Source organism: Uranotaenia lowii, chromosome 2 (assembly GCF_029784155.1).
Source record: "Uranotaenia lowii strain MFRU-FL chromosome 2, ASM2978415v1, whole genome shotgun sequence".
Taxonomy (NCBI): domain Eukaryota; kingdom Metazoa; phylum Arthropoda; class Insecta; order Diptera; family Culicidae; genus Uranotaenia; species Uranotaenia lowii.
Genome location: NC_073692.1, coordinates 284,874,484 through 284,887,470, shown reverse-complemented (window position 1 = coordinate 284,887,470; position 12,987 = coordinate 284,874,484). Strand labels below are relative to the sequence as shown.

Here is a 12,987-nt window from a genome sequence, read left to right as displayed (position 1 = left end):
AAGCCGGAGGGTTAAACGTCCACTTAGTATCCTCCGATGAAAACTCAGCGATCAATTCCTGCTGATTTACTCCATCCAAGGCCATCTTTAGCTCCTTACTTGCTCCAATAAAGTTCGTGCCTCGATCGCTTATTATTTCCACAGGCACACCTCGTCTAGCTATTACATTTCGGATTGCCATAATACAAGAAGAAGTTGTAAGTGAATGTGCTATTTCTATGTGAACTCCGCGAGTTGTAAGGCACGTAGCTAACACACCCCATCGCTTTTCCACGCGACGACCAACAGCCACCAGCATTGGACCAAAATAGTCAACACCCATGAAGGAGAAGGGTCGAACATACGCGGCAACCCGAGCTGGAGGAAGGTCCGACATTCGGGGTGGTGTTGGTTTTGACATACGATTTTTGCAAAATTGGCAGTATTTTTTAACATTATTATACACTGAGCGAATTCTAGGAACATAGTATTTACTTCGAACCTCATTAATTACTGCTTGATGCATTTGATGACGGAATTTGCAATGTATTTTATGGATCAAGAGAAGCGTTAATCGATGTTTTCCGGGAAGTATTACTGGGTGTTTAAAAGCCTCATATAAACCTTTTAATGCGCTCAAACGTCCACGAGTTCGCATAACTTCGAATTCATCTAAATATGGTTCAATTTTATACAACGAACTGGATTTAGGAATATCACCTTTCGATTTCAAAATATTCCACTCGTCGCTGTAATACTCACGTTGTGCGTTCCGGTATAAGTAATTGGCAGCCTTTGCCAGCTCCTCACCAGTGGCGGGACCAGTTATACATTGGCCAGATTTATACTTCCTAATGTTTTCAGGATACCGCTGTACATATGCTGTGACACGTAACCACTTTTCCCAATCGGAATACCTTGAGGGAAGTATTACCCACCCATCGTTGTAGGAGCTGATGTGGTGTAGGAAACAAGATTTGGAAGGACGAAGTTCTTCTTTCGTCGAAGTCAATTCTGGCATTGTTGGTTCTCTGGTTCTAAAAGGAATTGAGGACCACGAAACCAACGACTGGTTCCATCGAAACTTGGTGCGCACTTCCATTTGGTAGCTTCATCAGCGACATTCAGCTTGGTTGGCACCCATTTCCATTCGTTGAGGTCAGTTTCTTCCAGCAACTCACTGACACGATTCGCAACAAATGCGGAGTAGCGACGATGATCAGATCGTAACCAGAAAAGTACGTCGCGGGCATCTGTCCAGAAATACCGTTTCGAAATTTTGTAAGTGTGACCTTTCTCGACGCATTTAGCCAAACGACATCCAACAACAGCAGCTTGCAATTCCAAACGAGGGATGGAAACAAATTTCAACGGCGCTACGCGACTTTTTGCTGTAATTAACGAGGTTTCTACTACTCCGTGCTCGTCGAATCGAAAATAGCAAACGGCAGCAATGCCATTCTCGCTGGCGTCCACGAACGTGTGAAGCTGAACTATGTTGCTAGAGCTGATAGATGTTTTGAGTCGATAGCACCTTGGAATTTCCAACGACTCAAGATTAGGTAGAAATTTTAACCAAGCTTTCCATTTTTCGAATTCGCTAGCACCAATAGGATCATCCCAGCTGATACCTGTCCTCCATACATCTTGTAGAAGGATTTTAACGAACATGAGATAATGTGCAACGAGTCCAAGAGGATCGTAGATTGTCATTATTGTACTCAACAACTCTCTTTTGGTTGGACGGTTTCCCTGAAGCAATATTTTTTCATTTCTTTTGGAAAAGACCTTGTAAGAAAATATATCGGATTTAGTTGCCCACCACATTCCGAGAACTTTTTCGTTAGCTACCTCAGTAGCGATATCGAGATTTTTTTCTAACACGGGTTTGCTCCCAAAGCTGCGAGTACACTGGATGAATTTGAAATCCAGTTCCGCATCTCAAAGCTACCACTTGAATGTATAAAGTGGACTTCTTTAGCTATTTTTATAGCTTCTTCTTCCGTTTATACGGACAAGAGCATATCATCGACATAATGACCTTTGATTGCGTCAACAGCTGCTGGATAGTGTGTGCGAAAGCGATCGGCATTTTCGTTTTTTACGAAAATCGCACAGCTGGGAGAACATGTAGCTCCAAATGACATCACGCAAAGAACGTAAACATCCGGGTTTTCTTGGTGCTCGTGTTCGCGCCATAAGAATCGTTGGCAGTGTTGATCGTCCTCCTTGATGAGCACCTGGTGAAACATCTCGCGAATGTCTCCTCCGATGGCCACCAGGTGCTCGCGAAATTTGTACAACACAGCTGGTAATTCCGTTAATTGATCGGGTCCTTTCAAGAGGAGAGAATTATGCGAAATACCGTTTGTAGCTGCGGCGGCATCCCACACGATGCGGAGTTTGCCGGGCTTGTTTGGGTTGAATACAGGAAACATTGGGAGGTACCATTTACGTTTTCGGGGAATATTAGCTGCAGCTTCAGTCAGCTTGCGGGCATATCTTTTTTTAACATAATCTTTAATCATCGTTCTAAGAGCTTCTGCTAGTAGTGGGTCACGCCTCATCCTTCTTTCCAAACAGTGAAAGCGTTTCATGGCTGTGTACTTAGTATCTGGCGTACGCACGTCTTCGTATTTCCAAAGCAGTCCCATTTCATATCGCCCATCACGAAACGTTATCTGGGAACGCATCATTTCGAACGCTCGTTCTTCTTCTTTGGACATAGGCAGTTGCTCTGATTTAGCTATTCCCAAGCTCTCGAAAGTAAAAAAATACTTAACGACGTTATGGAGATCACAATCATTATTTTCAGATTGGGTGCCGACGTGAAAGTTAGATTGGAACATATCGTTTGCTGTTTGTGGGGAACCAGAATTTCTACCGAAGAGAACCCAACCCAGTCGTGTCTTTGCTGCTACTGGTTGGTCAATCTTACCTTCTCTACTGTCGAGAGAATGTGTAACTCTGACGTTGTTTATACCAATCAGGATCCTCGGACGGGCATTATGGTAGGAATTGATTGGAAGACCTTGCAAGTGGTGATACTGCTTAGTCATCTCATTAAAATCGAGTGATTGTGGTGGGAGTTTCAACTGCTTCACTGTGTGGACTTCAGACAACCTGATTTTATTTGCCGGATTCAAAACACTGGAGATTTGTACCGAAACCAATCGAGATGCATCTTCGTATCGATAAGTATCAGCTGTCCAGTGAAGGCATAACGGGCTGGAGATCCCTTCCAACTGGAGTTCTTCAGCTAAGTCTTCTTCGAGAAGCGTTAACGACGATCCATCATCTAAGAAAGCATGGGTATGGATTTCGATGTCATTGTTATATAGAACCACAGGAACGTAGCGGAACAAAATTTGCTGATATGTACTGCGATGTGTGTTGAGGTTCATCTCTACGACATGGCTGCTTGATGTTCCAGGTTGTGGTTCGGAATTGGGAGCGACAGGCTGTGGTTCGGGATTGGGAGCGACAAGTTGTGGTTTAGAAGAAGTGTCATTGTGCAGCAGTGGGTGGTGTTTGCGAGTACAACCATTCACGCCGCAACACACGTTACGTCTACAATAAGCACCGTGTATCTTTAAACAACGCCTGCACAAACTCAAATTTCTCTGGGCTGCCCAACGAGATGATACATTCATTTGTGTAAATACTGAGCATTTTTCTACAGCTCCGCAGTTTTGCTGACAGATTACACAACCGTCATTCTTGGATGTTAACACCTGTGGTTCTGGTGTTGGAAATGGTTCCCGATGAGCATATAGAAAACCGTCTTCTTTGCGTCCCTTTCGTTTAGGTTCAGAAATAGTCGGGTGAGGTTTAACGTTTACGGCGCTGGCTGCCTGTGCCAAACTATACAACCAATCACTGAAATCATCGAGTGTAACTCGTTCGATATTTTGTATATGAACACCCCAGGTTAATTTTATCATAAATGGCAAACGCTCTACCAATTCTTGCCGCAAAGATACATTGTAAAGGTGATCATCCAATTTGCAGGCCTTCACTGTAGCTACCAAATTACGAACTGCAATCGAAAAGTCAACAAGACTTTCAAGCTTATCCTCTTTCGGTGCCGGTAAAGACCGTACCTTTTGAATCAGAGTGTTGATGATGTACTCTGGACGTCCATAGAGCATTTTCAGAGTTGCAATCACACTGTCCACATTTGAAGGATGTAGTAATTGGCTTCGTACAGAGTCTTTAGCCTTCCCTCCAAGGCAACGTTGTAAACGCAGAATATTTTCCTCCGCTGTATAACCGCACATTTTGTCGAACTTTCGAAAGTAGCCAAAAAAAGCGGCCATTTTTCCGGATCACCACTAAACGAGGGTAACTTCTTTGAAACAGCTTGACGAGCTGTTACTTGGCTGCGATTCAGTAACATGGGATCGAAACCAGCCATTGATCCAGGCATTGGGTGGTGCGATTGTTCGACCGGATGATGCGGTTGTTCGAGCGGATAATGCGGTTGTTCAACTGGTGACGAATGATGATTTGGAATACCTAGTGATGAGGGTTCTTCAGTTGGCATAGAAGAACTTCTGGCAGCCCTCATGAGAATTTCGAATCGTTGCTCCAAGTACTTGGTTTCCAAAGTTTTTCGTTCTTCCAACAAACGGAGCTGCAATTCGACTTCCTCCGATATATTAGGCGGTTGTTTATGGCAACGCTGTGGCGTGCTGTACGAGTTGACAGACGACGATGAATTTGCCGTAGATTCCAAATTAGTCGGTTCTCCGTTAGGGTAGTCTCCAGCACATTCCGTTTGTTTGCTATTAATCCGAACGTTACTTTTTGATTTCGCAGAAGCAGGATTATTCGGTATACAAGCGTGGCAGTACCAAGAACGGTTCTCGACATCCTCTGACACTCCTGCGCACTCAAAATGATTCCAGTTGTGGCACTTATCACACTGCACCATCCTGCTGGTGTCCTCATTGTGGCAAACAGTGCAGTTGTGATTTTTTGAACGATTCTTCTTATTCTTCCTGCCCATTCCGGTAAGATGAATCTCCAGCTCGAAAACGAATTTTTTAAATTGTTCTGGATAGAACAAGAAAAAAAACAATATGTTCCGATTTGTTGAACCGATTTGATTTATTCCGCTGATCGGTTAAAAAATTCCTGTGGTACATATAATCCGGTTTGTTTAGTAATAAGATTTATATAATAAAAGTTTAACTTACGTTTGTGTTTTAGTTAATTCCTTCGAATTTGAGCTGGGTATGATTATGTTGTTTTTAACTCTTTTCACCTATCATTCGGAAACAAACTATTATTTCTTTTTCAAATTCCTTCTTTGTTTTTCAGTTACCTTTTGTGAAGAGTGGTCACTTTAGTGTCCGGAATAACAGGGTATGCTACGAAATGTGGTCGAGAATCACCTCTAACCTATAAATTACGGATTTTCTAAATGTCTTTTCAAGGTGTAATATATATTTTAAACTCTAGTTACCTATGCTCTACTACCAATGATTGTTCGCTTGAAAGAGTATCTGCAACCACAGCACAGCTTAATCCTCTAAATCCGTAAATTTCTATCGATTACAATAATCGCGAACGAACTTAAGACACGCTTTGTCATAAAGACTTTGCAAGAGGAAGTGGTTTACATCGATCTGTTTTTCGACATTTAGAATAAAGGTACGCTACGGTATGTTTTAAATTGTGTAAGTGTGTGTTGGATTAAGGTGCGTTGACACGTCCGAGACGTTCGTCACACAGATATTAAGGTTATTGTTTTAAAATCTGCGTACTAAATATAAAGCTTAGTTCATTTAGAAACAAGACTGTTATGAATGCGCGTTTCTTGAAAACTATTTGTTTGATCGAAAAACTTTCTGAGTAGCAAATGAAGGTAATCTTAGCAAATGTTTTGTTTAGTTTTCTGCAATCGTGGATAAAAATAATATATATAGCAACAACGATTTTTAAGAAATCAATCAATATTGATTTAAAAAATTGAAATATTCACTGCTGCAAATCAAATTCAAAAAGCAAAAGTAGACGTTCGATAAATATCAAGCCTAAGCTCAATCGCAGAATTTTTCATCCAAAGACAACTGGATCCAAAACCGCAATAATTTAGCCAGAACAACCGAGATTTGCCAGTTCTTCCAACAACTTCGTCAGTCTAGACAAACTAATAGCTCTGAGCGAGGGGTGAAAAAATAACTGAAACTTGTTTCAGTAAACAGGTTAACATTTAAAAGTAGGTAGTAGTTATGTATAAACAAAAATCTACCCCGGAGAGCGTGAATGCAAAATCGTGCCTGTATTCGGATGATGATGATGATGGAAACCTTCAGTAATCGCTAAATCGAGCCGGTTTGATGATCAGGATTTAGTTGTTGAGCTCTTGCCACAGACTGTTTCGCTTTGAGCTTGTGGCATCAGTAAATAACATGGTCAATAAACCACAGCCAATACGGCTTATCTCGACTCCGATTAGAATTGTTTAGAATCTTCTTTCGCTGAACCCTCAACAGCATCACAATTTGTTATGTCGAAATTGATAATGAAATATGTGAGATTTGTGCTCCTATATGAAGGTAGTTGTACAAGAAGTTTATTTTTTAAACATCGGTAAACTTGTTTGGGAGAAAACCGTGTCCGTTTTGTAATTGTAGCATTCTCTTTAATTAAATATTTTTTGTAAGAAAGATCAGTTGAGGAAAGTTAATTTTGTTATACAAGTTTGTTCAATAATTAATGCTGTTTGTGTAGGTTGAGTGTTTGGATCTAGAAAAACTGTGAGCGAAATGTTATTCAAAGGGGCTTTACTAAGTAAAACCACAATATTGTCCTTTCTTTGGAGCTATAGAGACAATTTTGGTGCTGAAATGCCGAAAATTTTGAATAATTCATTTCACTGGCATACATTTGAGATACTCCTATAAATAAAAAGAAAGTTCAATCTTCCAACATGTTAAATATCATACCGTTAGCTGCCGTCAAATGAAACTCTTATGAAACATTGAAAATTCAAGTTTTAAAAAAATTGACTGCCTCTTCGGTGGTAAAACAGACATCAAAATTAGTGAGAGGCATTTAAAGATATAGCAGTTAACTTAGTATAGTTTATTTGACTTCTAATACCCACCTTAAATCATTGAGTCAGAAATAACAGAACTATCAATTTTATGCAAGCACTTCGTGCTTTACGATCGCTGGCGTGGCTGAGCTGAATAAATACAACATCGCCAATGGTTGCTACTCCGTGATTGATCGAGGCCATCAGTATTGTGCAAAGTCCAAAAGAATGGTGCTTGGGATTAGCTGTACATTCTCAGTGCACAAAACCCTTTTCAAAATCATCAATAATGGCGCCGGCCACGTCCTAGTAATCAATAGTGGTAAAAGGAAGGATTTCTAGTAAGATACTCCTTTAATTCAGCTAGCAAGCTCTTGCTCCTGCATACCCCATAAGTAATTTTTGAAAAGTCAGAAGTAGAGATACGTTGGTACCTTCAGCTATGAAAAGCTATGAAGGTTTTTTCTACACCTCCTATGCTCCTAGATATTTTCTAACGAATCTCCTTCAATTCGCAATTTAAAAGAAATTTAATTTAAAATTTGACTTCATTTTGCCTACTTATTTCGCTTTCTATTACTCCTGTGCTATTTTTTAATTTCAAGAACGAATAATGTAATTTTATGAACGAATAATGCTTAAAATTTAAGCGAGCTCAAAACTCTGTACTGTATGCAATACAATCAGATTAAAGATTTCAAATTCCTTTGAAACTAAAGATAATTTTATTTATTCTCAAAAAATGTTTTTAAAGACTGTTCTTTTAATTAATTGACGTGTTTCTAACTCTTGCCTCATATATGTACGTATTTAAAACATTTTCCAAACTTCCGACGAATGTGTTTTGCTATCGTTAAAATGTATATAAATGTAAAATAAATAAACCCTTGGTGGATATTTCAACGAAACGTTTTTAAAACTTTGATTTTGAAATTTCACATATTTTAAATCAACTATTCAGTTGTGTATTTTAGCGACAGGATTACGTTCTCGAACTTAGCTTTTAACATTTCTATTGTGCTGCTATTTTAATGGCAATTACTTAAGATCAAGCAAACTAAACGTCGACTTCTTACATTCAGGTAATACAGTATCTAACTTGTTTTATACCTATGTATGTTTCGGAGGATTAAGTATATTAGAAGAAAAGAATATTTTCATGAATCTGATGAAGAATACCAATAAATATTTAGAATCCATATAAGCTACCAAATTAACACTTAAATGCATAATCTACGTTCACAATTCATCAATGTTTTTTTGTGCATCTTAGAATCAGGCATAGAGTACAATAATTTCAAAATAAAAAAAAAACAATACTAAGAATAATTATAAAAATGTTGTATAACTGTAGTTTTGTGAGCAACTTTACATTTGCATTTGCTTTTTGGAGTATCAGGAAGCGTCTACCGCAATCAATGGAATCCCTCAGGATACCGATTTTGTGCTTTTACTAACTAAATAATGGAACGAGTTTGCCTTATTCTTTAGTTAAAACATTTTTCATTTAATTCAAGTTTTACTATTTGAAGACTGAACATTTTTTGCCAGAAAAAAAACCCAACCGTCATGTTCGACCAAAGCCTACTAAGTCCAGCATTTTAGAAATAAAAGTTAAGATAAAAACATGCTATTAAGGGGGGGTAGGGTCTAACGGGTATAAAAAAACACCATTTTCACGATTTTTTTGTTAGAGCTATCGTTTAAACAAATGTATTCAAAATTTTTGCATTATACAAAGCATTGTTAAAAGAATATTTAGTAATTTTTTCGTAGAAAAATATTGAAAAATGGGCCGGTGACGGAGCATTTTCGAGGATGCCTTTTAGAAAACAGGATTTGCGGTGGACACTGTATCTCAGCACAGAATCATCTGAAGTCAAAAAATCAGAGCAAAATATTTTTAGTAGATGTTTTTCTGGACCCCAACGTTTTTATTTTACTTAAAAATATTTTTATGAAATTTTTGTGGCTGTTTGAAGTAAAAACTACGATTTTGCACTAAAAAATCTGCCATTTTTCACCTCTAAAATCTCCCCAAAGTAAAAAAATCAAAAAAGAAAAACGTTGGGGTCTGGTATTTTGTATGTAGAAAATATGTTCCAAATTTGAAAAGAATCGGATAAGTAGTTTTCAAATGACGATGTCCGAATGTGCTTTCGAGAAAAACGCGTTTAAAGTTTCTGCTCTTGCTTTCTTGCAGTATTAGATAGGAGGAGATAAAGGCCTATAACTTCTACAGTTTTGCTTCAATTGACTTGAAAATTTGACACAACATTCTTGAAATGTTTTACAATAAGAAAATAAAAAAATAAAAAAAATCGATTTTTTGAAAGTGTTAGACCCTACCCCCCCCCCCCCCCCCCCCTTAAACTATCTATTTTTTCTTCAAATAACGGAAAATATTTGAAAAAATCTGGAGTCTTTCTACAGTCTTTCTACAGGAAACAAAAATAGGAAATTGTCTACCATAAGGTTTTTTTTTGAACTGTCATTACCGAAACATTTGTTTCAATATTAACCAGTCAATTAAAGTGCGAATTTTAATAAGGGAATAATTTAGAACCTACGCTGAAAGTTTTAAACGTGTTTTTGTAAATTTTAAACACATCAGCTAAATACAAGTAAACACAAAAAAGTTCTCATTATCATGCTGTTGACAATACAGACTAGAGGCGAACATGTTTGAAATATCCACAACGCGTCTTCATTTTTTAAGAAGATGTTGAACTTTTTCATTAACATATTTTATTAGATATTGAATAGTTAATGTTTTTTTGTAATTGTTTGTAAAATCGACCTTTTTTTCGATATTTTAATTCTGAGTCAAATAGAAAGAACCAATTCGGAACTAAAGGTACTGTAGGTTCAAAGCTGAAAATGAAAATCATCCCGGTTATTTTTGTTAATCTATCAATAACGGCGAATAAAAATTTCACAATCGTCATTCAAACTGACAAATAAGATCTTAAACCATAAATAAACTTTCTGAAAAACATAAAACTCCCGTCCATTTATGCCAAACACATGGGTCCATCGCTTAAAGAGTTCAAAATAGGGCAACTTACACTGTGTCAAACAGTGAATAAATTTGAATAATCATACCATAACCATACCATAACCATACCATAACCATACCATAACCATACCATAACCATACCATAACCATACCATAACCATACCATAACCATACCATAACCATACCATAACCATACCATAACCATACCATAACCATACCATAACCATACCATAACCATACCATAACCATACCATAACCATACCATAACCATACCATAACCATACCATAACCATACCATAACCATACCATAACCATACCATAACCATACCATAACCATACCATAACCATACCATAACCATACCATAACCATACCATAACCATACCATAACCATACCATAACCATACCATAACCATACCATAACCATACCATAACCATACCATAACCATACCATAACCATACCATAACCATACCATAACCATACCATAACCATACCATAACCAAACCATAACCATACCATAACCATACCATAACCATACCATAACCATACCATAACCATACCATAACCATACCATAACCATACCATAACCATACCATAACCATACCATAACCATACCATAACCATACCATAACCATACCATAACCATACCATAACCATACCATAACCATACCATAACCATACCATAACCATACCATAACCATACCATAACCATACCATAACCATACCATAACCATACCATATCCATACCATAACCATACCATATCCATACCATAACCATACCATAACCATACCATAACCATACCATAACCATACCATAACCATACCATAACCATACCATAACCATACCATAACCATACCATAACCATACCATAACCATACCATAACCATACCATAACCATACCATAACCATACCATAACCATACCATAACCATACCATAACCATACCATAACCATACCATAACCATACCATAACCATACCATAACCATACCATAACCATACCATAACCATACCATAACCATACCATAACCATACCATAACCATACCATAACCATACCATAACCATACCATAACCATACCATAACCATACCATAACCATACCATAACCATACCATAACCATACCATAACCATACCATAACCATACCATAACCATACCATAGATCACGCTCCACTTGGTCTAACCACCTCGCTCGTTGCGCCCCCGCTCGTCTTGTTCCTACCGGATCCGTAGCGAACACCTGTTTTGCAGGACAGTCGTCCGGCATTCTCACAACATGTCCCGCCCAGCGTATCCGGCCAGCCTTAACAACCTTCTGGATACTGGGTTCGCCGTAGAGTCGCGCGAGCTCATGGTTCATCCTTCGCCTCCACACTCCGTTCTCCTGTACGCCGCCAAAGATGGTTCTTAACAATCGTCGCTCGAATACTCCTAGTGTACGCAGGTCCTCCTCGAGCAATATCCATGTCTCGTGCCCGTAGAGAACAACCGGTCTAATGAGCGTCGTATACAGGTTACACTTCGTGCGAGGGCTAAGTCTTCTCGACCGCAGTTGCTTGTGGAGTCCATAGTAGGCACGACTTCCGTTGATAATTCGCCTCCGGATCTCACGGCTGGTGTCATTGTCTGCGGTCACCAGTGAGCCGAGATAGACAAAGTCTTCGACTATCTCCAGCTCGTCGCCGTCGATCGTGACCTTGTTATTACTGGACAAGCGGGTTCGGTCGGTCTCGGATCCGCAGACCAGCATGTACTTCGTCTTGGACGTATTAATCATCAACCCAATCCTTCCTGCTTCGCGTTTCAGTTTGCGGTAGATCTCCTCCACCGCCGCAGATGATCTGCCGACTATATCAATGTCATCGGCAAAGCAGATAAGTTGACTGGATCTGTTGAAAATCGTGCCCCGCATTTCGCCCACCGCTCGTCGAATAACACCTTCTAGCGCCACGTTGAACATCATGCAGGATAGACCATCGCCTTGTCGAAGGCCCCTGCGCGATTTGAATGAACTCGACAATTCACCCGATATCTGCACACAGCACTGCGTTCCATCCATCGTCGCCTTGATCAGTCAGATCAGCTTCCCGGAAAAGCCGTTCTCGTCCATGATTTTCCATAGCTCGTTACAGTCGATCGTGTCGTATGCGGCTTTGAAGTCGATGAATAGATGGTGCGTAGGGACTTGGTGTTCCCGGCATTTTTGGAGGATTTGCCGTAATGTAAATATCTGGTCCGTCGTAGACCGTCCCTCCATGAAGCCGGCCTGATGACTTCCCACGAATCTGTTTGCTTGTGGCGTTAGGCGGCGGAGTAGGATTCGGGACAACACTTTGTAGGCGGCATTGAGGACAGTGATCGCTCGGTAGTTCTCACAGTCCAATTTGCCCTTCTTGTAGATGGGGCATATTACCCCCTACTTCCACTCCTCCGGTAGCTGTTCTATGTCCCAGATCCGGATTATCAACCGGTGTAGGCAATCGGCCAACCTGTACGGGCCCATTTTGATGAGTTCAGCTGCGATGCCATCCTTCCCAGCCGACTTGTTTCTATTCAGCTGGCGAATGGCTTCCTCAACTTCACTCATCGTTGGGAGTGGCTCGTCTTCGTCGTTGGCTACGCCGGTGATCTACCTTCCCCCACCGTCTTGATCTCCTGCATGTGCGCCGTTCAGTTGTTCATCGAAGTGACCTTTTGATCACCTCACGATTGTCCGTCAGGATACCCCCGTCCTTATCCCGGCACATTTCGGCTTGCGGCACGAAGCCTTTGCGGGATGCGTTGAGTTTCTGATAGAACTTTCGCGTTTCTTGGAAACGATGCAGCTGCTCCAGCTCCCCGAGCTCCTCCTCCTCCAGGCGGCGCTTTTTCTCCTGGAAAAGTCGGACTCGCTGCCTCTTCCGCTGTCGGTGATTTTCCACATTTCGACGGGTGCCTATTTGCAC

General features: G+C 40.0%; 2 protein-coding genes across 13 annotated transcripts in view; one reads left to right on the top strand and one right to left on the bottom strand.

Moving 5' to 3' along the window:
* The window catches only part of LOC129748243 (mucin-2-like), a 578,750-nt gene that overhangs the window by 271,095 nt on the left and 294,668 nt on the right, over nt 1-12,987 (top strand). The gene's annotated exons all lie outside the window — the stretch shown is intronic.
* On the bottom strand, nt 1,986-4,130 carry LOC129742742 (uncharacterized). Its single transcript, XM_055734685.1, has one exon. It carries the CDS (start codon nt 4,128-4,130, stop codon nt 1,986-1,988), a length of 2,145 nt encoding a protein of 714 aa, XP_055590660.1.

What these genes read in the sequence shown, in the direction of transcription:
- LOC129742742 (XM_055734685.1), bottom strand. Translation starts at nt 4,130, where the DNA reads ATGCTCTATGGACGTCCAGAGTACATCATCAACACTCTGATTCAAAAG.